Source organism: Sus scrofa, chromosome 13 (genome assembly GCF_000003025.6).
Source record: "Sus scrofa isolate TJ Tabasco breed Duroc chromosome 13, Sscrofa11.1, whole genome shotgun sequence".
NCBI lineage: Eukaryota > Metazoa > Chordata > Mammalia > Artiodactyla > Suidae > Sus > Sus scrofa.
Window position 1 is genome coordinate 30,103,719 of NC_010455.5, and position 25,920 is coordinate 30,129,638.

At 43.0% G+C, this 25,920-nt stretch overlaps 1 protein-coding gene across 5 annotated transcripts in view; it reads left to right on the plus strand.

Annotated features, from left to right (window-relative positions):
* Positions 1-25,920, plus strand: part of KLHL18 (kelch like family member 18) — a 78,430-nt gene that overhangs the window by 40,635 nt on the left and 11,875 nt on the right. For 3 of the 5 annotated variants that reach the window (XM_021068723.1, XM_021068724.1, XM_021068725.1), the window contains exons 2-5: positions 7,128-7,258; positions 9,733-9,873; positions 21,608-21,806; positions 24,713-24,873. In XM_021068723.1, coding sequence (XP_020924382.1) covers positions 7,128-7,258; positions 9,733-9,873; positions 21,608-21,806; positions 24,713-24,873 — 632 coding nt within the window. Of the gene's footprint in view, positions 1-7,127; positions 7,259-9,732; positions 9,874-19,900; positions 20,036-21,607; positions 21,807-24,712; positions 24,874-25,920 lie in introns of all 5 variants that reach the window. The other 2 variants (XM_021068721.1, XM_021068722.1) reach the window with 1 other exon arrangement.

The window sequence follows — 25,920 nt, forward strand, 5'->3', positions numbered from 1 at the left end:
GAGCCACGTCTGCAACCTACACCACAGCTCATGGCAACACCAAATCCTTAACCCACTGAGCAAGGCCAGGGATTGAACCCGCAACTTCATGGTTCCTAGTCGGATTCGTTCACCACTGAGCCATGACAGGAACTCCTTAATCCACCACTCTTATGCAGATTTCCCCAGCTTTAATTCTATTCACCTGTGTGTATGTAATTCTTTTAACATTTTTTTTTGGATCTCTCATTGAGCTTTATTACATTTATAGTTGTACGACGAGCATCACAACCCAGTTTTATAGCATTTCCATTCCAAATCCTCAGTGCACCCTCCCACCTCCCTAATTCTTTATAATTTTGTCATGTGTGTAAGTTTTTAAAAATTTTTAATTTGAAAAGATTTTCAGTTGTTTGTGAACTTGAGCTGGGAGCGGTGTGTTATTTATTGGGTCCCTCTCAAACTCCACTGGTAAACAACTGAAGCATAATTCTTTCTCTTTCACATAATAGCCACTTGACTTTTGGGCACATTATTCTAAATCTTGGTTTCCTCATCTCTAAACTTGAATTCAGGAGTTCCCATCATGGCTCAGTGGTTAAAGAACCTGACTGGCAACCATGAGGATGTGGGTTCGATCCCTGGTCTCACTACGTTAGCTAAGGATCCGGCGTTGCTGTGACTGTGGTGTAGGCTGGCGCCTGTAGCTCTGATTGGACCCCTAGCCTGAGAACCTCCTTATGCTGCAGGTGCAGCCCTAAAAAGACAAAAAAAGACAAAATAAATACAAAAAATAAAATGGGGAGTGGGGAGTTCCCATAGTGGCTCAATGGTTAACAAATCCTACTAGGAACCATGAGGTGAGTTCAATCCCTGGCCTCGCTCAGTGGGTTAAGGATCCAGTGTTGCTGTGAGCTGTGGTGTAGGTCACAGACAAAGCTCGAATCCCACATTGCTGTGGCTGTGGTGTAGACTGAAGGCTACAGCTCCATTTAGACCCCAGCCTGGGAATCTCCATATGCCATGGGTGCGGCCCTAGAAAAGACAAAAAATTAAAAAATATAAATAAATAAATAAAATGGAATTCACAATGCAGAGGGTTGCTATGAGGAATAAAATGAGAAAATATGTATCATGGGTACTTCGCAAAAGGAACTCCATAAATGATCATCTCTTTAAAAAAAAAAAAAACCCTGAGATTACACATGAGAATATTTGGGTTTTTTAATGCTTTTCATAAAACTGTATTATCCCAGTATTATGGAATTAGAAGGTCCCTTAATAGTTTTAGAACCAGTGAAGGCCTTCTCTCAACATTCTTAGGTGATAGGCTGTAAACTAAAATCTGCCTCCTTTGTAACTTTATTTATTTATTTATTTATTATTTTTTGTCTTTTTAAGGCCACACCCATGGCATATGGAATTTTCCGGGCTAGGGATGGAATCAGAGCTGCAACTGCCACAGCCACACCAGATCTGAGTTGCATCTGTGACCTACACCGCAGCTCATGGCAATGCTGGATCCTTTAACCCACTGAGGAGGACAGGGATTGAACATGTGTCCTCATGGATACTAGTCAGATCCTAACCTGATGAACCACAATGGGAATTCCTCCTCCCTGTAACTTTTATTTTTTATTTTTGTTTATTTATTTATTTCTCCCTGTAACTTTTAGATCTGCCTTCGTCCATGTGATAGCCCTTCTGGTCTTTGAGTACAACTATAGTCCCCCCTAAATTATCTTTTCCAAACTAACCATCCTTTAGCCATTCCTCACTAAGATGTAGCTTCCTGACCCTTTCCCATCTTGATCTTCCTCTTCTAGATAAAGACAAATTTGTTTTTCCCCTTAACTGAACACAGAATTCAGATGTAGTCTGGCTGGCATATCCCACGATAGGCCTGGTTTTTTGTTTGTTTGTTTTGTCTTTTTAGGGCTGTACCTGCGGCACGTGGAAATTCCCAGGCTAAGGGTTGAGTTGGAGCTGTAGCTGCCAGCCTATGCCAGAGCCACAGCCACATGGAATCTGAGCCGTGTCTGCAACCTACACCACATCTCACAGCAACACAGGCTCCTTAACCCACTGAGCAAGCCCAGGGATTGAACCCGCGTCCTGATGGATGCTAGTCGGGTTTGCTAATCGCTGAGCCATGATGGGAACACAGGCCTGTCTTCTCTTTAGTTGAGTTTTATTTTTTTTATTTTTTATTACTCAAATGAATTTATCACATCTGTAGTTGTATAATGATCATAACAATCTAATTTCACAGGTTTTCTATCCCATAACCCAAGCACATCCCCCACCTCCCAAACTGTCTCCTCCAGAGACCATAAGTTTTTCAATGTCTATGAGTCAGCATCTGTTCTGCAAAGAAGTTCAGTCTGTCCTTTTTTCAGATTCCACATGTCAGTGAAAGGATTTGATGTTGGTGTCTCATTGTATGGCTGACTTCACTTAGCATGATAATTTCTAGGTCCATCCATGTTGCTAAAAATTAGCTGAGTTTTTTTTTGGGAAATCAGGTCACCTAGTTTGTGCACATGTAACTTGTTCTTTTGTCTTCTAAAATGCACAGCAGTTTAACACAGCAAGTTGGATACACATTTTAACCTCCATTCCCTCCTATAATCCCATTAAAATGTTAATAATAAGAAAAGAGATCAGCAATTGAGAAATCAATGGTCTGTCGAAGCCAGAAAGCAAGTGCAGTGCACTTAATAGGCCAGAGAAACAGAAAGTGCTTGAGGGGTCGGGGAAACTAAGTAGAAAGATTTGTAATGCAGGACTGTGGAATAGCTCCAGAATCAGAGATGACAAATACTGAAAACAGGAAGATAAGTTGAAAGTCTTTGAAAAGCAATTAGATGCCTACACTCCCTCCCCTACTCTCTCAGGAGACAGAAGTTTTAGTCTTAGATATTGAACCAGAGGCACATCAAGCTCAGAAGTTGGGATGAAACTTGGAGTAAAACTGAAAATAGGGGCTTTAAGACCAAGTTCTAAATAGTGTTGAGAGGACAATTCCTTTATCATGCCAAGTTTTCAGAATATCTGCAGGCAGGTGCTCCCATTGCAAGAGATTGAAAGATCCTTCTCTGATAAATTTAGTCCCATAGAGAAAATCTGTAAGGGACCCACTACTTCTAGGGGTCCTCAATGAAATGGCAGATTCTTGCCTGTTTACCCTAATGGGAAATCCACAAATTGCTTAGCTCCCATACACAGAGCTTTCAAATAGCTTCTAAAAGTATTAGCAGATAGCCAGGTGTCACAAGACATTTGAAGAACATAAAAGACAGAGACCAAAACAAATGGGGGAGAAAAGAACTCAGTGAAAACAGTAAAAGCATGGAGGAAAAGGAAAATTTTAACTGTAGTATTTTCAGAGCAATTAGAGAAGGTATTTTATTCTTGAAAGCTGAACTAGATTCCTAAAAAGAAAAAAAGGAACCTCCAAAAACCAAGAAAGACCTCTTGGAAATTAAAAATATGATAGCAAGTATGAAAAGTATGACACAAATATTGAAAGGTAGAGTTGAAGAAAATTCCCAAAAATAGACTAAATGAAAGGTGGAAAACTGGGAAAAACAGAGGGAATTTGGATCATTCCAAGAGGTCTAACACTTGATAATGGGAATTTAAGAAGTGAAAAAATAGTAGAGAGGAGGAAATTATCAAAGAAATGGCATGAAAGCTATTCTTAGAACTAAAATAATGTCTGTAGATTGGTACACTACAGTGAATGGGGGAAAAAAAAAAAAACAAGTTACAGCCCTGTGAAATTTCAAATCTCTGAGAAGATGAAGTTCTAAAAGCTTCTAGAGAGAACAGTCACATACTTAGGGTTAGTATCCAAAATGGCATTAGCTTTCTCAAAACCAGCAAACTAGAAGACAGTGGAACAATACATTCAAAATTCTGCCAGAAAAAACTTTCTCAACTTAGAATTTTTTAGCCAGCCAAACTGTCACCCAAGTTTAAGGATAATAAAGACATTTGCAGACATAATGTACATATACCCTCTGATATTGTAACATAATAAGAAATATATATTTGGCTTTTGTCCCTGGATCCTGGCACAGAGCTCCTAAAATCCTTGTAATTTCCTGAGCAGTAGGGGTGATAAGAGCATCTTTTGTTGTACTGTTTGCTCTGTGTTCCCAGTTCCTGATGCAGGAGTTTGTAAAACCCTTGGGTGAGAGGAGCAATGAATCAAACTTGAATTTATGCTCATAAAGTAACTCTTTGTGGGCCTCTAGATAGCTTCAGGATAGGGACTGGTTGCCAGAAGAACCAGTCCTGATTAAAGGGTTGGAACTTTTAGCCCCACTTCTCCACCTTTGGGGAGGAGAGAGGGGCGAGAGGTTGAATTAATCACCAATGACCAATGAGTTAATCAGTCATGCCTCCATAATGGAGCCTCCATAAAAATTTCATTCTGGGAGTTCTTGTATGGCTCAACAGGTTAAGTAAGTATACAGTATTGTCACTGCAGTGGCTTGCGTTGCTACTGCAGTGTGGGTTCAGTCCTTGCCCCAGGAAATTCCACATGCCACGGGTGTAGCCAAAAAAAAAAAAAAAAAGACTATTCCAGCAAAGTATCAAACCTGAGGAGGAAGTTTTTGTGAACCCTTCTACCTTGACCTTTTAGTTGATTGTTCAGAAGTACAAGTGACTCAGACCTGAAGTTGTCATCTGAAGCAGGGACTGAGTCCTTATGTGTGGGGTCTGCATTAACTCTAGATAGTTGGTGTCAGATTTGAATTAAATTGTACAATACCACTGGGTGTCTGGAGAGTTGGATAATTGGTTGGTGTGAGAACACAATCTGCACATTTGGTGTCAGAAGTGCTGTGAGTTGAAAACACTTTATAGTACACCCTTCCTTCGGAAGAAGATCTATGAGAAGACGCTTTTCACCAGCACAAGGGAATTAATAAGAGGGCTGGAGTTCCCATCGTGGCGCAGCAGAAATGAATCTGGTGTTGATTTAGAACTACTCCCACATCAATATGGTGAGAGAGGGAGTTCCCGTCGTGGTGCAATGGAAACAAATCCAACTAGGAACCATGAGGTTGTGGGTTCGATTCCTGGCCTCGCTCAGTGAGTTAAGGATCTGGCGTTGCTGTAAGCTGTGGTGTAGGTCATAGATGCGGCTTGGATCCCGAGTTGCTGTGGCTCTGGTGTAGGCTAGCAGCTGTAGCTCCAATTGGCCCCTAGCCTGGGAACCTCCATACACTGCAAGTGTGGCCCTAAAAAGCAAAAAAAAAAAAAAAAAAGAGGAAGAAGGTTAAACTGGAGTTCCAGTATAGGTGAGGGGAAAGGAATTCTTAGAAGGACAGAGTTCCAGTATGGGTGTCATAAGAGCAGACAGAGTTCCAGTATGGGTGTCATAAGAGCAAACTGCTAGCTTTTCTGATGGAATATTAAGTTGAAGGGTGTTTTACACTTATTATCTTTAAGGAAAATAAAAATTATACCAACAAAGAAATAATATAATTGGAGTATATACATCATGGCTTGGCTACAAATAGTATTCACTTAGACCACAGCGTGGCTGTGGCTGTGGCTGGCAGTTGCAGCTCCAATTTGACCCCTACCCTGGGAACTTCTATATGCTGAAGGTGTAGCCCTTAAAAAAAAAAAAAAAGGAATTCAGGTAATAGTTATATTTTGCTGCATAACAAATTACCCCTAAACTTAGTGACTAAAAATAACAGATTTTATCATCTCACGATTTCCTTGGGTCAGAAAATCAGAAGCAGCTGAGATGTCTCATGAGGTAGCATTCCAAGTGTCACCTTGGGTTGCAGTCATCTGGGCCTCTCCTCAGGATAGATTGTGATCTGGCTTTCCTAAGAGCGCATGATCCAGGAGAGACAGTCAGAGGAGTCTGCAGTGCCTTTTATGACCTAGCCTTGAATGTGGCATACCAACATCACTTCTATATTCTGTTAGTCCCACAGACCAATCCTGAAACATTGTGGGAGGGGCCTGTGCAAGGACAGGAATACCAGGAGGCGAGGCTCAGTTGGGGGCTCTTTGGAGACTGACTACCACAAGTAATAACTAAAAATGAAAATTCAAGAAGTAATATTATAGGCATGTTACTTGGAAAGGTGGAGATAAATACTCAATAAATATAAATGACAAAGCTTTTTCAAGGAATATCCTTTAGGCAGATGGTTCAAAAGCACTTTAGAGAACTCCCTAGGCTAAGGATTTGTCTGTGAAGGGTTGATAAAATTCAGAGTCTGCCTCTGTCTCCGTGAGCCCTGTGTGCTGCCTAGAGCACTGGCCAATCCACAGCCCTGGTACTTCCAGCTGGCCGCTGCCAGTCATGTTCCTAAGAGAATTCTGGTCTCTTTGAGGTTTCCCACAGCCTGTTGGTGCCCAAGGACTTGGAATATCCATGCCCACATGCGCCCCCTTGTTCAAGCCTCTTCTTGTTTCTCCTCATCTCTTTCTTCCACTATGTGTTTACTCTTCATGAGGAACTACTGTTTGATGCTTCAGGTTTCTTGTCCAGTTTATCTCTTCCATCTACCATCTAATAGAACTAGGATTGGGATAAAGTGTTAGAGAAATCTGGTCTTTGAGTTGGTAGGGGGTGTTTGGAGGGGTGCAGAGAAGACTGCTGTATAAGTAAAAACTACCACTCAGAGCATTCAGACTTAAAGTTTTTAACCATTTATCTTTCAATTTTATTTTTATTTTATTTTTTATTGGGCTGCACACACGGCATGTGGAAGTTCCTGGGCCAGGGATCAAACCTGTGTCACAGCAGCAACCTGAGCTACTACAGTGACAATGCCAGATCCTTACCCTGCTGAGCTGTAAGAGAACTCCTTTTTTAACTATTTAGCAGATAGTTGAAAAGCACTCCCCAGGCTAAGGATTTGTCTGTGAAGGATTGGTACAAATCCGTCTGCCTCTGTCATTAAAATGTACTGTTTACAATTCTTCTGTATCTGAGTATGTGGAGTTTAAAATGCTTCAGGATCTTCATGAAAAGCCTTGCTCTCAAGTACTGGGATGCCTTCAATACCACTCCCATGGGCAGAGGGGTAGGCTGTGGAAGGGACAGGGTGGTTTTCGTGTTTTCTTTCCTCAGTACCCATCTTTGTATTTTATTTTGCCCACAGATTGGGGACCACAAATTCAGTGCTCACCGGATCGTCTTAGCAGCCTCAATCCCGTACTTCCACGCTATGTTTACAAATGACATGATGGAATGCAAGCAGGATGAGATTGTAATGCAAGGAATGGACCCAAGGTACTAAATTCCTCCACTAGGTTTCAGAACCTGCTTTCTAGGTGCAGCTTCAGCCTTGTGTTTGGTGCCCTTTGGGGACTTCCAGTAGGACTTCATATCTAGCACAGTTCCACAAACAGTAGTTGACCAGTAAACAAGTTAGAACCTCATCTGGTGGCCTGAGACGTAGTTAAAAGGAGAGTTTTGATGTGTTTTTACTCTGGTAGAGTGACAAATCTCATAGGAGCTAGAGTCCAAGATAAATTTTTAAACCAGTACTGGGTACGAAGTTGGTGGTATATTATTTTCTTCATTTTTCTGTGCTTGCCATTTTAGCTGGCAAAGTAGTCTTTCAAATAAGTGCCTTCATTCATTACCCTTCTCAGCAATCCAGAATAGTGCTGTGCATTAGAACTTCCTGCATTGATGGAGGTGTTTTATTTGTACTCTCCAAAATGGTAGCCACTAGCACCCATAGCTACTGAGCACTTGAAAAGTGACTAGTAGGACTGAAGAACCTAATTTTAAGTATTATTTAATTTTAATTAATTTAAATTTAGTTTTAAATAGCCATGTCTGGCTAATGGCTAATATATGGGACAACACAGGCCAAGAAGGTGGCAAAGATCATGGTTATTTGATAAATGAGAAAATTGAAGCCCAAGGAGGTCAAGCCCAAAGTTTATCCCATCTAAACATCTTTTCAGTGTCTCAGAAAACCTTCCATAGCAAAGAATCATTGGCCCCAAATGTCAGTAGTGCTGAGGCTGAGAAATTGTGCCCTAGATGGATTTTAGGGTCAGGAGGCAATACTATAATACCCCTGAAGCCTCATCATTAAGGTTGAGGTTGTCCTTATGTGTAGAGTCCCTACTAGACTGTCTTCCTGGAAATACTTTCCTGATTTCTGTATGAAGACTTTTATGTTAAATACATTCCACAGTATGCCTTTTTTGGCCTTGAAAGGAAAAGGCATGTTTATATGACTTAAAAGATTTTGCTGCAAGTCTGTGAACTGAGATTGTGTCTTTATAACCTAGGTTGTATCCAGGGGTCCACTGTGCACCTACTATGTGCCTGGCATTGTTCTGGGGTCTTGGGAATGCAGCAGCAAAGAGGACATGCAAGGTGATTCTCACTGGAGAAGAGAAAATAAACAAACCAGCAACTCAAACATTAGCCAATAACCTGTAATTTGTTGCCTAACTTCTTAGCTTTGGTGGAACAGAGCTAGGAAACTGTGTGGTGCCCTTTGGATGATGGAAGGTGATCTGCCTCAGTACATGGAGAGAATTTATATGCCCACTGCAAGGCAGAACTCTCAGGCCAGCTGTTATAAGCAAAGACAGAAGTGTGTCTATCTCCAAGGGCAGTTGTGCACTCTCATCTCTGAGGTCTGTGCCTGATGGAATTGTGCTAATCACCATGCACAGGCCAAGCACTTCATTTAACAGGTAGGCGGAGCACCTTTGATGGGCGCTGCTGAGGTATATAGCATTGAGAAAACAGGAAGCACCTCTGATTATGCCGGCTTCTTAGTAGTCGCCATCTGACAGTAAATAGATATGTGCATGGCATGACTGGGAAGTGAAAGTGGCATGAGAAAAGTAAAGCAGAGTGAAGGCTAGCAAATGGTGGTAAGGTTCTGTGCTATTTCAGGGTGATCAGGGAAGCCCTCTGATGAGATGACATTGGAGCCAAGACCTTAATTGAAGGGAGGGATTGAGCCATCTGGGGGAAGAGGCCTCCAAACAGAGGGAGGAGGCAGTGCAAAGGCCCTGAGGATAGTGTGTTCAGCATGTTGGAATAGAGTGAAGGAGAAAAAGTGGACGCCAATGAGATCAGAAAGATGGAAAGGGGCCACACCACATATAGCCCTGTCGACAGGATTTTATTCTCACTGTGAATTGAAAGGCTGGAAAAATGTTGGAAACCTCATTCTGGAAATTTATCCCAAAGAAATAATCTAAAAACATTACTTATAATGGCAAAATAAATGGTAATAGCTGTTATGCCTATCAATAAAAGAAATAAATTATAGTGTATTTGTATTTTGAATTGCTATATAGCAGCCACTGAAAATGTTAAACATGAAGACAGTGTAGAAATGTGGGAAAGGGCTTCATAAGTATTACATGATTATATCCATACAATGTAGGCATGCAGCCCAATAGGACTGAAAATGAACCTGGAGAAATGACTAGTTGACTTCTTCATTTGACTCCTTCAGTAGTGAGAGTCTAGGTCTTTGCTTTCTCTTTTTAGAACTTTGTATAATAAAATTATTTGAGCAGTGAAGACACCCTAAGAAGTAGAATGATAGCTGTGGTGAAGAAATTACTACATTCAGTCCATGCTCTAGATTCTCAAAGAGCATGGACTAAATGGGTTTGAGAGTGGAGCCACTCCTCAGGTGACCACGCAGTTCACTTAGGGCCTGAGTCTCCTGTAGGCCAAGACCCATCTCTGAAGAGCATATTTCCTCTTCACCCTAGTGCCCTGGAAGCTCTGATCAACTTTGCCTACAACGGCCACCTTGCCATTGACCAACAAAATGTCCAGTCGTTGCTGATGGGGGCGAGTTTCCTGCAACTGCAGAGCATTAAAGACGCCTGCTGCACATTCCTCCGAGAACGGTGAGGCGATGGGATGGGCCTGGCCTGTGGCAGGGAACAAACCATTGTATTTCTGGGATCCCCTGCCAGTTTGCCAAGTGTTTGGGGCCTAGAGAGTCTTATGAAGGTAATAAGCTGAAAAGATAACCACAGAAATGACCTTTCATGAAATCAGTATCAAGCATTACCCAGTTGTTTGGCATAAACCTTGGAGGAACATGATTTATGGATCCTGCCTGCACCCTCCTGTGGTCTGACATTTTCCTCCTCTTCAGGTCCTCTCTCTCCAGTCTGACCAGCCACCACCTGATTTATTCAGTGCTCCCTAAGTGTTCCTCAGTGTCTCCATCTTTGTTTAGATCCTTCCCCCTCCTTGAATTTCTTGGTCTACTTTTTTCCTTCTGTTCTGTAAGAGCCCATGCAGATTTCACCCCCTGGAATTCTCTGCCCCTCAGTCCCCTGGGAGGAATCATTGTATGCTCTTTTAGGGTAAGGATTGTGGATTATTCCCCTTCCTATAGCCAACATGTGGTCACGACCTTTTGAGGACTGAGCAAATAAGGAAGGCAGTTCCTTCCCCTCAAGAGGCAGAGCCACAAGAGCCTGAGGGTTGGTGCTGGGCTACGCATAGTGGGCTGGAAGAAACCAGAACAGCATCCTTCTCTAAGTGGTCTCTCCAAACCCTGGCTCCATCTGAGCATCTCTGGTCACAAGGGACCAGCATTCCTCCACCTCAGCTCTGCCCTCCTGAACCTCATCCCCTCCTAGACCTGACCTCTCCCTCTCCAGTCCTGCTCCACCAGACCAACTCATTTAACAGCTCTGTGGACCCTGCCTGCTGTCCTCATCCTGCCCCTGTGATGCTCAGGGCATCAGTGAGCCCTGCTGTGTGCAGCTGGTCTTAATGGTAACAATCCTAACATGCAGGGGCACTCTGTGCTGGTTTCATTGGAGATAGGTGGTCCTTTTGTGTTTTTGTAGCTGGAGACCATGTCATGAGACCGCAGCCCCACAGCCTGGTTTGACCTGCCCTGGGATGCCTTCTGGGTTTGGCTGGAGGATTGCATGGGGGAGGGGACAGGGGATACACTTGCTGTCCTACTCGTTTATGAGCTTCATTTATTTATTTATTTAAATAAATATACCCCAGCATATGGAGGTTCCCAGGCTAGGGGTCAGAGCTGTAGCCACAGCTCATTGCAACATCGGATCCTTAACCCACTGAGCGAGGCCACGGATTGAACCTGCAACCTCATGGTTCTTAGTCACATTCATTTCTGATGCACCGCAATGGGCACAGCCTGGACTTGGTTCATCTTTGTAATCCCAGAGAACTTGGAGAATGATTACGTGAAGCCCTATGCTTAATCACGAATGATGAAGTTGGCCACTCTTTTTTTTTTTTTAATATTACTCAATGAATTTGTTACATTTATAGTTGAACAATGATATAGCATTGCCATCCCAAACCCCCAGCATCCCCAACCCCCCAACCTCTCTCCTTTGGAAACCATAAGTTTTTCAAAGTCTGAGTCAGTATCTGTTCTGTGAAGAAGTTCAGTCTGTCCTTTTTCAGATTCCACATGTAAGTGATAGCATTTGATGCTGGTGTCTCATTGTCTGACTGACTTAACTTAGCGTAATAATTTCTAGGTCCATCTATGTTGCTAAAAATGCCAGTATTTCATTCCTTTTAATGGCTGAGTAATATTCCATTGTGTATATATGTACCACATCTTCTTGACCTATTCCCCTGTTGATGGACATTTAGGTTGTTTCCATGTTTTGGCTATTGTGAATAGTGCTGCAATGAACATCGGAGTGCATGTGTCTTTGCGAGTCGTGGTTTTCTCTGGATAGATGCCCAGGAGTGGGATTGCTGGATCAAATGTTAGTTCTATATTTAGTTTTCTGAGGAACCTCCATACTGTTTTCCACAGTGGTTGCACCAGTTTACAATCCCACCAACAGTGTACTAGAGTTCTTTTTTCTCCACACCCTCTCCAGCACTTATTGTTTGTAGTCTTTTTGATGATGGCCATTCTGGTTGGTGTAGGGTGGTACCTCAGAGTGGTTTTGATTTGCATCTCTCTAATAATGAGTGATGTTGAACATCTTTTCATGTGTTTTTTGGCCATCTGCATGTCTTCTTTGGAGAACTGTCTGTTTGGATCTTCTGCCCACTTTTTGATGGGGTTGTTTGTTTTTTTGGTATGGAGCTGCAGAAGGTGTTTATAAATTTTGGAGATTAATCCCTTGTCAGTCAATTCACTTGCAAAGATTTTCTCCCATTCCGTGGGTTGTCTTTTTGTGTTGCTTAGGGTTTCCTTTGCTGTGCAGAAACTTTTAAGTTTCATTAGGTCCCATTTGTTTATTTTTGTTTTTATTGTCAATACTCTTTAAGAGGTGGATCTGAGAAGATGTTGCTGTCGTTTATGTCAGAGAGTGTTTGGCCTATGTTTTCCTCTAAGAGTTTTATAGTGTCTGGTCTTATATCTAGGCCTTTAATCCTTTTGCGTTTGTTTTTGTGTATGGTGTTAGGGAGTGTTCTCATTTCATTCTTTTCCATGAGGCAGTCCCATTTTCCCAGCACCACTTATTGAACAAGCTGTCCTTGCTCCATTGTATATTCTTGCCTCCTTTGTCATAGATGAGTTGGCTCTGGGTGTGTGGGTTTAATTCTGGGCTTTCTATCCTGTTCCACTGATCTGTATCTCTGCCTTTGTGTCAGTACCACACGGTTTTGATGATTGTTGCTTTGTAGTATAGTCTGAAGTCAGGGAGCCTGATTCTTCCAACTCCATTTTTCTTTTTCAGGATGTCTTTGGCTATTCTGAGCCTTTTGTGCTTCCAAACAAATTTTAAAATATTTTGTTTAAGTTCTGTGGAAAATATCTTTAGTAATTTGATAGGGATTGCATTGAGCCTGTAGATTGCCTTGGGGAGTGTGGTCATTTTGATAATATTGACTCTTCCAATCCAAGAGCATGGTATGTCTTTCCATCTATTTGTGTCGTCTTTAATTTCTTTCTTCAGTGTCTTATAGTTTACAGAGTACAGGTCTCTTGTCTCTTAGGCAGGTTTACTCCTAGGTATTTTATTCTTTTGGATGCAGTGGTAAATGGGATTGCTTCCCTAATTTCTCTTTCTGATCTTTCATTGTTGGTATATAGAAATGCCATTGATTTCTGTGTATTGATTTTGCATCCTGCGACTTTGCCAAATTCATTGATGAGCTCTAACAGTTTTCTGGTAGAGTCTTTAGGATTCTCTAGGTATAGTATCATGTCATCTGCAAAAAGTGATAGTTTTACTTCTTCCTCTCCAAGTTGGATTCCTTTTGTTTCTTTTACTTCTCTGATTGCTGTGACTTAGAACTTCCAAAACTGTGTTGAATAGTAGTGGTGAGAGTGGACATCCTTGTCTTGCTCCTGATCTCAGCGGGAATTCTTTCAGCTTTTCACCATTGAGAATGATGTGAGCTGTGGGTTTGTTATATATGACCTTTATTATGTTGAGGTAGGTTCCCTCTATGCCCACTTTCTGGAGGGTTTTTATCCGAAATGGATGTTGGATTTTTGTCAAAGGCTTTTTCTGTGCCTGCCGAGAGGATCATATGCTTTTTACTCTTGAGTTTGTTAATGTGGTGTATCACACTGATTGTTTTGTGGTATTGAAGAATCCTTGCATCCCTGGGATCAATCCCACTTGATCATGATGTACAGTCCTATTAATGTATCATTTGATGCAGTTTGCTAGTATTTTGTTGAGGATTTTTGCATCTATGTTCATCAGTGAAATTGGCCAGTAACTTTCTTTTTTTGTGGTATCTTTGACTGGTTTTGGTATCAGGGTGATGGTGGCCTCATAGAATGAGTTTGGGAGCGTCCCTTCCTCTGTGATTTTTTGAAATAGTTTCAGAAGGATAGGTGTTAGCTCTTCTCTAAATGTTTGGTAGAATTTGCCTGTGAAGTGATCTGGTCCTGGACTTTTGTTTGTTGGAAGTTTTTAAATCACGGTTTCCATTTCAATACTTGTGATTGGTCTGTTCACCTTTTCCATTTCATCTTGGTTTAGTCGTGGGAGATTGTACCTTTCTAAGAATTTGTCCATTTCTTCTAGGTTTTGCGTTTTATTGGCATACAGTTGCATATAGTAGTTTCTTACGATCCTTTGTATTTCTGTGATGTCCGTTGTTACTTCTCCTTTTTCACTTCTAATTTTATGGATTTGAGTCCTCTCTCTTTTTTTCTTGATAAGTCCGGCTAAGGGTTTATCAATTTTGTTGATCTTTTCAAAGAACCAGCTTTTCATTTCATCGATCTTTTCTATGATTTTCTTCATTTCCGTTTCATTGATTTCTGCTCTGATCTTAATAATTTCTTTCCTTCTACTAACTTTAGGTCTTGTCTCTTCTCTCTTTAGCTGTTTTAGCTGTAAAGTTGGGTCGTTTGAGCTTTTTCTTGTTTCCTGAGGTAGGATTGTATTGCTATAAACATTCCTCTTAGAACTGTCTTTGCTGCATCCCATAGGTTTTGGAATGTCGTGTCTTTGCTGTCATTTGCTTCTAGGTATTTTTTAATTTCCTCTTTGATTTCTTCAGTGATCCATTGGTTGTTTAGTAGCATGTCATTGTGTTTTTTGCAGTTTTTTTCTTGTTGTTGATTTCCAGTTGTATAGCATTGTGGTCGGAAAAGATGCTTGATATGATTTCAGTTTTCTTAGCGTTTCTGAGGTTTGATTTGTAGCCCAGGATGTGATCAATCTTAGAGAACGTTCCATGTGCACTTGAGAAGAAAGTGTATTCTGTTGCTTTTGGATGGAATGTCCTATAAATATCTATGAAGTCCATTTAGTCTAATGTTTCATTCAGGGCCTGTGTTTCCTTATTGATTTTCTCTCTGGATTATCTGTCCATTGCTGTAAGTGGAGTGTTAAAGTCCCCTACTGTTATTGTACTATTGTCGATTTGTCCTTTTAAGGTTGTTAGCAGTTGCCTTTTATATTGTGGTGAACCTATGCTGGGCGTATAGATATTTAAAATTGTTGTATCTTCTTCATGGATTGATCCTTTGATCATTATCTAGTGACCTTCCTTGTCTCTTAAAATGTTCTTCAATTTAAGGTCTGTTTTTTCTGATATGAGTATTGCTACTCCAGCTTTCTTTTGATTCCCATTTTCATGGAATATTTTCTTCCATCCTCTCACTTTCAATTTGTATGTGTCCCTAGAAGTGAAGTGGGTCTCTTGAAGACAGCATCTATATGGGTTTTGTTTTTGTATCCATTCAGCCAGTCTTTGTCTTTTGGTTGGGGCATTTAGTGCATTAACGTTAAAGGTAATTATTGATATGTATGCTCTTATTGCCATTTTGTTAATTGTTTTGGATTTGTTTCTCTTTTTTCTTCCCTTCTTCTCTTGTTCTCTCCTCTTGTGGTTTGATGACTGTCTTTAGTGTTATATTTGAGTTGATTTTTCTTATATGTGTGTGTATCAATTATAAATTTTTGGTTTGTAGTTACTGTGAAGTTTTGATATAAGAGTCTATATATATATAAGTCTGTTTAAGTTGTTGGTCTCTTAATTGCAACTGCATCTCCAGTGTCTTGCATTTGTACCCTCCTCTTCTCATGATTTCTGATTTTGGTAGCATAATTGCACGTGGATGATTTTGTGTCTTTACTGTATATATACCTTTACTGGTGAGCCTTGTCATTTGTGGTCTTTTTGCTTCTGATTGGGGCCTTTTCTTTTCTGTCTAGAGAAGTTCCTTTAGTATTTGTTGTAAGGCTGGTTTAGCGGTGCTGAATTCTCTTAGTTTTTGCTTACCTGTGAAGCTTTTTATTTCTCCTTCAAATCTGAATGAGAGCCTGGCTAGGTAAAGTAATCTTGGTTGGAGGTTTTTTCCTTTCATTTGTGTTAAGTATATCATGCCACTCCCTTCCAGCCTGCACAGTTTCTGCTGAAAAATTTGGGGATAACCTTATCAGGGTTCCTTTGTATGTCATTTGTTTCTTTTCCCTAGCTGCTTTCAATATTTTGTCTTTCTCTTTAATTTTGGTTAGTTTGATTAATATATGTCTCAGGGTGTTCCTCCTTGGGTTTATTTTATATGGTACTCGTTGTGCCTCCTGGATTTGAGTGAGTGGTTCCTTTCCCATGTTAGGGAAGTTTTTGCTGTTATCTCTTCAAATGTTTTTTCTGTCCCTTTCTCTGAGACTTTCTTCATTTCTTTTCAATCTTTTTTCTCTTTTCTGTTCCGCATCCATGATTTCCGCTAGTCTATCCTCCACCTCCCTTATTCGTTCTTCTGCCTCCTATATTCTGCTGTTGGTTGCTTCTAATGAATTTTTTATTTCAGTTATTGTATTTTGCATCTCTTCTTGTTTAAGTTTTATATCTTGTATCTCTTTGCTCAGTGTTTCCTGTAAATTATCCATCTTTGCCTCCAGTTTATTTCCAATGTCTTGCATCATCTTCAGCATCAACAGTCTAAAGTCTTTTTCCTGGAGGCTGAGAATCTCCTGATCATTTAGCTGTTTTTCTGGGGGTTTTTCTTTCTCCCTTATCTAAGTTACAGTTCTGTCTTTTCATTTTTATAGGTTTTTGGTGTGGTGACCTTTTTATGGATAATAGAGGTGTAGGCTCTCTTACTTCTGGTGTCTGCCCCCCTGGTGGCTGAAGTTGGTACCAGTGCTTGCTGTAGGCTTCCTGATGGGAGGGACTGGTGCCTGCCCACTGGTAGGTGGCCTGATTCCTATCCCTCTGGTGGGTGGGGCTTTGTCTCTGGGTGAGATTAGAGGCAGCTGTGTGCCTGGGGGGTCTTTAGGCAGCCTGTTTACTTCTGGGTGGGGCTATGATCCCACCTGGATTGTTGTTTGCCCTGGGGCTTCTCAGTGCTGATGGATGGGGCCAGATTTTCCCAAAATGGCCACCTCCGGAGAAACCTAGGCTGATGAATATTCCCAAGAGCTTTGCTTCCAATGCCCTTCCCCCACAACAATCCATAGTCACCCCGTTTTCTCAGGAGATCCTCCAAGAACTGCAGTCAAGTCTGACCCAGATTCCTATGGAGATTTTGCTTTGCCCTGCGACCCAGTGCATGTGAAAGTCTGTATGTGCCTTTTTTTTTTTTTTTTTTTTTTTTGGTCTTTTTTGAGGGCCACACCCACAGCATATGAAAGTTCCCAGGCTAGGGGTCGAATCGGAGCTGTTGCCGCTGGCCTATACCAGAGCCACAGCAATGCCAGATCTGAGCCAGTCTGCAACCTACACCACAGCTCACGGCAACATGGGATCCTTAACCCACTGAGCAAGGCCAGGGATCGAACCCGCAATCTCATGGTTCCTAGTCGGATTCATTTCCACTGCGCCATGATGGGAACTCCTGTGTGCACCTTTTAAGAATGGGGTCTCCATCTCCCCCAGTCCTGTGGAGCTCCTGTGCACAAGCCCCACTGGCCTTCAATGCCAGATGCTCCAGGTGCTCTTTCTCCCAATGCCAGATCCCCAGGCATGGGGACTTGACGTGGGGCTCAGAACTTTCACTCCTGTAGGTGAGTCTCTGTGATACAGTTACTCTCCAGTCCTTGGGATTGCTTATATCGTGTAATCGCCCCTCCTACCTCTTAATGTGGCCCCCTCTTTGTTTTCTGGAGTAGGATATCTTTTTGAAAGTTTCCAGTCCTTTTGGTTGACGATTGCTCAGCATTTGGTTGTGATTTTGTTGTTTTTAGGAGAGAAGTTGAACTCCAGTCCTTCTATTCCAGCATCTTAGTCTCGTCTCCTAAAGTTGGCCCCTCTTAAAAGGGGACAACAGCTCCACCTAGGGGCTTTTTTTTTTTTTTTTTTTAATTGAAACTGAACTGAGCATGAGGAAGTTCCCAGGCCAGGGATCAAACCTATGCCACAGCAGTGACAACACCAGATCCTTAACCACTAGGCCACCTGAAAGATGCTTTAGAAAAGTGATTTTCAAACCAATGCAGTTTTTACATGCACCAGTGACATATTAGGAAAAGATACTTAAATACAAAGCCTGATGTTTTGAGTCTGTCTTTGACATTCTGTTTAGACCTGTGAGGCCCCTCCTGAAGCCTAAACTCACACCTTATTTCTGTTTTTATTCCCTGTCACAGGCCTCAGGTTTTCTTGCTTCCTGTTTTCTTTCCAATAATTACCATTACTGCTTCTGTTCCTTGGGAGTGGTTCTCCCTGAGCCTGACTGCAGAGTGGGATAAGGTCTCCCAGCTGCCCCCTTCCTTTGTGCCCATGAAGACAAGCATGTGAGCCCTTCATTTTCAAGGTTTGATTACTAAAGACTTGAGGGAAACCATTCTGATCATAGTGGTGAGGACAGGGTGTGTCAGGGCACAGAGAATTTGCAAAGCCATCACAGATCTTAGGGAAATAGTTCCTGAGGCCTCTCTATCTGTTAGCTCTTCAGCCTGCCAGGTTATTTTGTTTGTCTGTCTGTTTGTTCATTTTTCTATGAGGTTGGGATTGAATTTTTTCTTTCCCAGCCTTTAGATGAATGAACCTCCTTGTTTTTAGGTGAGCACTGGAGCTGTATATTTTCCAAAACCCTTCTCTCAGAACTGGATCAGAACATCAGATGCAGCAGTGAACCAAGCCAATAACTTATTTAACTCAATTCACTGTTTCCTGCCTCTGATAAAGCATTACATCTTATCTTGGCCTCCTTGCTTGCAAAATCAAGCTATGTCAAGAAGGAGGGAGGTTGTGAAGCAGCTATTGAAAGATGAAGGCCTCTGTCTGCCTGGGTTATTGTCCCTCTTGTCTCCCTCCTTCTCCTGAATGGTCCCCTCTCTTGCATGGCAGCTCTCCCTCCTCCTTCCCCACCAGGCTCTGGGGAAGTGGGCTTCATACCTGAAAGGCTCTCCACATCCCATCCTTTCAGGTATGAAGCCCACTTTCAGGTATGAAGCCCACTTGAGTTGAAGTTATGTTTTGTGCTCAATATTATGCCAAGCCAGTCAAAGACAGTTAAAGGTGAGGTACAGGAATCCTAACCTAAGAGGAGGAGAGTGGAAATGTATGCCAGTCAGAGATACGGATCATCTTTTCCCGTGTCCTTGGACTCTGTCCAGTTCCCCGTCCATGGCATTTGAACCCTTGTCTTGACTCAATGTCAGAGCAGTAGGGAATGCCTGAAGCGTGTGCTCTAGAGGCCCAGGGAGGGTGTGCCCTTATGTCTGATCTGCCATAGGTCTGTAAAATGCTGTTAACAAGTCTTATCCAGGAGGAAAGCTCCCATTGTTTCATGAGTGACTGAACTGACATTCTGACCTTGAGCCCTGCGTTCCTCACTGGCCATGCTGCTTGCCCACGTTTCCTTGGCCTTTGGAAATGCGCTTAGGTTTCCAAAGCAATGCACAGAGCCACTTCAGGCTGAAATGAAACAATGGCTTGTAGAATTTAGATTAGTCATAAAGCTAGACTCCTGAGATACTCTGCCCTTTCAGTCCATTACAGGTCTGGTGCTATGGGCAGTGGTGAATATTGATTAGTAAGTATAACTGTGCCTGTAACCCTTAAATCAATATGAGGCAACAGGGAGGGGAGGGAAAGCATTCTCATGAAGAAAAGTAAACCTGGGCAATTTTAGCTAATTTCTTTTCTTTCTTTCTTTTTTTTTTTTGTTTTATTTGTTTGTTTGTTTGTTTGTTTGTTTGTTTTGGTTGCACCCATGGCATGTGGAAGTTTCTAGGCCAGGGAGAAAAACCAAGCAACAGCAGTGACAATGATGGATCCTTAACCTGCTGTGCCACAAGGAAACTCTAACCTGGGCAGTTTTAATCTAATATGTGGCATCTCCCATCACAGGATTGTTAGTCACAAAATCGAAACAAGAAAAGCTGTATCTCCCAGGATTTATTGCTACACCAAGATTTCAGAACCACATTGGGCTCATTTGGGATTTTCTCAGATGCAATAGTAATAAGAAAAACAACCATAATAGAAAGGTAAACAGCTAAATTCATACTAGGCTCCATGCTGAGTGTTTTTCCTACTTTCCATCCATAGCCCTAGGTGGTGGGTAGCTGTTGTCATCACCTTTTTCCATGTGAGGCTATTACTGGTGCCTGAGGAACCTAAGGAATCCACTCAAATTGCCCAGGGAGGCAGGTTCAGGATTTCCTCTGGGTGTCCCTGGCCCTGGTGAGTTCGGGTCAGCCTTGGGGCTGTGGGAATGTGCACAAAAGGCTGGGATGCATTCTCAGCATCACCACTTCCTTATAGAGGGACTATGAGCACAAAAGACCAATTATTACTCTGTTAAAAAGACACAGCTTGGATCCCGAGTTGCTGTGGTGTAGGCCGGCGGCTATAGCTCCAATTAGACCCCTAGCCTGGGAAACTCCATATGCTGCGGGTGTGGCCCTAAAAACACAAAAAGGCCAAAAAAAAAAAAAAAAAAGATTCTGGAGAAAGTGTATAGAAGGCCTGAAAGTGCTTCACTCACGGATGGTGTCAAATAAGTGATATCTGCCGCTATTGTCTGATCAATTAGGCCCATGGAGCCTCTTTCTGTTTTAAAAAGGAAAGAAAAAGGTGTAAAGATCTCAATGTTAAGATAAGTTGTCTCTCCATGTGGTATAAATCCTCATTCTACAACTTCAGGGCCTTCCCAGTGACCAGAGGTGGACACTCAACCGAGATGTCAGCTGCTGAAGGAAAGCAATTTTCCAAAATGTATTGTTTTTTTCTTTCCTGAAAGCTGCTTCCCAGGACTTCCTAGAGAGCTCACTCTACCTAGACTCACGGAGCACTAGGCCCAAGAGGCAGGGCCTTTTGAGGATAATCTGCCTCGTTTAATTAATTAATTAATTAATTTTTTTTTTTTGGGCTTTTTAGGGCTCCACTTGTGGCTTATGAAAGTTCCCAGGCTAGGGATTGAATCGGAGCTACAGCTGCCAGCCTACACCACAGCAACAGAAAACATGGAATCTAAGCTGTGTCTGCGACCTGCACCACAGCTCACGGCAATGCCGGATCCTTAACCCACTGAGCAGGGAGATCAAACCTCATGGATCCTAGTCGAGTTCATTGAGCCATGAAGGAAACTCCCTATGGATCTTTTTTAGTTGAAGTATATTTGATTTACAGTGTAATTTCTGCTATACAGTATAGTGATTCAGTTATGCACATATGTACATTCTTTTTAAAAATATTCTTTTCCAGGAGTTCCCATCATGGCTCAGCGGTTAACGAATCCAACTAGGAACCATGAGGTTGCGGGTTCGATCCCTGGCCTTGCTCAGTGGGTTAAGGATCCCATGTTGCCGTGAGCTGTGGTGTAGGTTGCAGACTGGCTCGGATCTGGCATTGCTGTGGCTCTGGCGTAGGCTGGTGGCTACAGCTCCAATTAGACCCCTATCCTGGTAACCTCCATATGCCGCGGGAGCGGCCCAAGAAATGGCAAAAAGACAAACACACACACAAATTCTTTTCTGGTATGGTTTAATCACAGGACATTAAATATAGTTCTCTGTACTGTACAGTAGGACCTTGTTTATCCCCTTGCCTTATTTTTATACCTTTATAAGTTGAGTCTCAGAGAGGGCTCACTTCATGTTACACAGGGAGTTACCAACAAAGCTGAGGGCAAAGCTTGGGTTTTGTTTGTTTTTTTTTCTTTTTCCATTCCATAGCTCTACCCAGAATCAACTTGAGAATGATTGAAGATAACATTTTTCCTCTGAATTTTTTCATCTTCACTTCTGCCAAAAGGCTCCATCCCAAAAACTGCCTGGGTGTGCGTCAGTTTGCTGAGACAATGATGTGTGCCGTGCTGTATGATGCAGCCAACAGCTTCATCCACCAGCACTTTGTGGAGGTGTCCATGTCGGAGGAATTCCTGGCCCTGCCCTTGGAAGATGTGCTTGAGCTGGTGTCTCGGGACGAGCTGAATGTGAAATCAGAAGAGCAGGTCTGTAGAGCACAGTCCACAGGTGACATAGTAGCTGCTCCTCTTTCTAATCTTTGTTTAGTTTTTTCAAAATATAGATCATGGTGTGTACATAGCTGTTGTTTATCATGGGTTTGTTTTATTATACCATGTGCATTTTTCATAAACATTTTTATACATTTTAGTGTACAAATAATATCCAGTTGATTTTATCAACCCTCATTCTTGGATGTTTGGGTTAGTTCCAAAATGTATTATTAGAAGTAATGTTTCTGTAAACTGGAAAATGAGCATAGATAACTTTTCGAAAGAGTTGTTTGGTTTTTGGCGGGGTTTTTTTTTTTTTTTTTTTGTCTTTTTAGGGCCACACCTGTGTCATATGGAAGTTCCCAGACTAGGGGTCAAATCAGAGCTGCAGCTGCTAGCTTACACCACAGCCACAGCAACGTGGGATCCGAGCTGCATCTTCGAACTACACCACAGTTCATGGCAACTCTGGATCCTTAACCCACTGAATGAGGCCAGGGATTGAAACTGCATCCTCACGGATACTAGGGTGGTTTATTACCACTGAGCCACAATGGGAACTCTTGAAGTCTTATTTATTTGTTTATTTTTGTCTTCTTGTCTTTTTAGTGCCACACCTGCAGCATATGGAGGTTCCCAGGCTAGGGGTCTAATCGGAAAGTCTTATTTTAAAGGAGAGTAAAGCATGAGGGCAGGCTGGGGAAGGCAGAGAGATGAAGTCAAGAGAGTTTTGGTTTTATTTTGTAGATGAGAGAAATTTCAGTGTAGTTTGATTGCTGATGGGAATTTTTGAGAAAAGAGGGAAGAATTGGTAATGTAGAAGAAAAGGGAGTATGGTGTCCTGGAGTAAGTGAGAAGAGACAGTGTAGGGCACAAGTGTGTGAACTTAATAGCTCAGGCCGTTTGCCTCTGTGGCCACAGAGGGGCCAAGGAGAGCACACGCCCTATGGAGAGGGAGGGTGGGTGGGAAGGGAGATGTCCACACATTCTATTGACATTCTCTTCTGGTTTGTTTGTGTTCTCTCAGCTGAGAGTGAGGATGAGGGAGGAATGTTAGACATTTGAGGAGAGACGAAAAGGGATGAACTAGCCTTCCAGGAGACAGAGTAAATGGACAAAGCTCAGAAAGTAGAGAAATCTTGCTAGGAGCCAGGGCCTATGAGATTTGCGGTCACAGATTTAATATAAGCCAATCATCCCTGTAGTGTGTTTTCTGTCAGCTGCACATACTGGTGCACGGTAGAGGTTGAATTCAAATTAAAGAACTAGGCTTCTCCAGAGTACAACTTTTTTTTCCCGAGATAAGTGTGATTATTAGAGATAGGAGACTGGCATGGAAATAATAATGCATGGAACCCATGCCCTATGAGAGAGGGGAGGAAGTAGGCTGGAGGGGGACCTGAGAAGAAGGTGGGGGAAGGAGGAGTCACACCAAAGGCTAAATGGAGTTGGTTATTGAGCTGGAAGGATTGGAGGCAAGAGTCAGGAAGTGGTATACTTAATTTATTTGTTCATTTATTTATTTTTGTCTTTTTAGGGCTGCACCCATAGCATATGGATGTTCCCAGGCTAGGGGGCCAATCAGAGGTGTAGCCACCGGCCTACACCACAGCCACAACAAGGAGGGATCCAAGCTGTGTCGGCGACCTACACCACACCTCACGGCAAAGCTGGATTGTTAACCCACTGAGCAAGGCCAGGGATCGAACCTGCGTCCTCATGGATGCTGGTTGGGTTCATTAACCTCTGAGCCACGACAGGAACTCCGGGACGTGGTATACTTTAAATTAGGGAAGAAGTGAAGCTATTGGCAGAGCGAGGTGTGGGTAATCATAGGGTTCTCTGAGGCCAAAGAAAACATTTTCTTGCAGTTGTCATGAAAAGTTTAAGTGAGAGTATAGAGTGTGAGCATCCAGAGAGAACATCCTCTGTGTTCAACAGAAGTGTGGTACAAGTTGTCTTAAGAGGACAGTGAATAAATATCACTTGGATGAGGGCTGGGCAGTGAAAGGCATCGGATGCAGGGGGAAATTAGACCTGCCCTGCAGCCACCCAGAGCACCACTACAGCAGGGTCTCTGCCCATGGTCATCTGATCAAGAGTCTGGCCTATCATGGAGCTGTGCCTCGGCAGAAGGAGCCCCAGACTCCAGGAGGCAAGCCATTAGGATGTTGGTCCCAGCTCAGCTCATTTCCTTAATTTCCAAAGAGTCCACTTGTATTAGTGACTGTTAGAAAAATGAACCCTGAGCTAAGCAGCGTGGATGCTGAAATTTGGGGGAAAGAGCCCATTACCGGAACAAGGAGTTCGTCCGTTGCACTTCCACTAATTACTATGTGAGGGAAGCTCCCCATTTATTGAGCTGGCATATTCTACAAGGGCTGTGGGGCTTTAGAGGGAGATAGCCTTGTGACTGGAGCTCTTAGGGAAGCCTCCTTGGAGAACATGGATCTGGAGTGAGGCCTTAAAGAAAGGGCAGGGAGTTTAGATGAAAAGGAGGAGATGGAGGCATTCTAGGTGAAGGGGACAGCCAGCCTGGCTAGCGCAGAGGGTAGTGGAGGGGATTTAGGAGCAGGGTGTAGGGGCACCAGGAAGGGAGGTCAACAGGCACCAGGTTGCAATACGGAAAGGAAGAAGGAACCTTTGACAGATTTTTGCTAGGAAATCATAGTGAAATCAAATACAGTAACCTAGGCTTGCCTTTCAAAAGACTGGACCTAATGAGGTAGTTGGGGAAATGGAGAAAAAACAGTGGATTCAGGAAACTAGTAGGAGGCAAGATTGATGGGCCCAAGGGGCTGCCTTGGTATAGGGAGTGGAGGGTTAGAGATTGGGGGTTTGGGGATGTGGCTTCTGGGTGGAGGAGTTGCCACTGGAGCTTCCCCTCTCTATGCTGGCAGGTCTTTGAGGCAGCATTGGCCTGGGTCAGATACGACCGGGAACAGAGGGGGCCCTACCTGCCTGAGCTGCTGTCCAATATCCGCCTGCCCCTCTGCCGGCCCCAGTTCCTGTCAGACCGAGTGCAGCAGGATGATCTGGTGCGTTGCTGCCACAAATGCAGGTGAGCAGAGCTGGGCCTGAATAGGACACTGCCAGGGCTGTGAGCCCAGAACTTGGCCACTTAGCTCAGGACGGGAAGGATTTGGAGTGGTCGTTCTTAATTCATGGCACACATATTGATCTGCCTTCCATTTAGAACCTGAGAGTCTCACAGAGAAAATGTGCCACACAGGAGCATCAAGGCAGATGGACTTCCTCCTCTAAGTTATCTGAAGATTTTCTAGTATCTCCATCCATTGAGCTGTTTATGAGCCTTCAGGTGTCTGTATTGCCTGCCCTCACCCTGTCCACACTAGCAGCAGACCTAGTGGTGACTTCCTGGGGCTCCTTGTCCTCATCAGTAAACATTAGTGAGATGGCCGGAGGTGGGTGTGCCCAGCCACAGTGATGGGCAGGGGTGGGACATGTTTCACAGCACACCAGTTACCCAGAGAAAATCAATGACAACATCATGGAACAGAACTACCAAAACAGCTCAGGAGATGGCAGCTCCACAGGAGGATTGTTAGAAAAGTAGAGCAGCAGAGGAAAATACTCACCTCCTTCAAATTGCTCGTCATATTCACAGCTGTTTCTGGAAGAAATCAGTAGCTTGGTGCAAGCGATGTGAAAGTGTGTGTCAGGTAGGGCTGGTGGTATGGCTGGACCAGTAGCTGAGACCCTGCGACGAGCAGTCTCAAGGGTGCTGTTGGGGAGTTTAAGCTTTGTTTTATAGGCAGTGGGTGGTTATGGAAGGGTCTTAGAAAACGAACCTGGACTACAATGTGGAGGGTGGGGCTGGAGGCAGAGAGGTCTGTCAGGAGCAGTTGGCTTTTGATGCCACAGTTCATGTGAGAGATGGTGAACTATGTGAGACATAGGGATGGAAAAGAAGAGCCGCGTCTGAGTGGCAATAGGATGCAAGCTGCTTGTTGAACCTCCCCAAGACCAGCTATTTTAGGAACAACCCCATTTTTCCTTCTATCTGTTAGAAGCTGTTCATTCCGATTAAACTAGCAGAGGTGGGCTCTGCTCACCTTGCCCCTCCAACTTGGAACATGTCTCATAG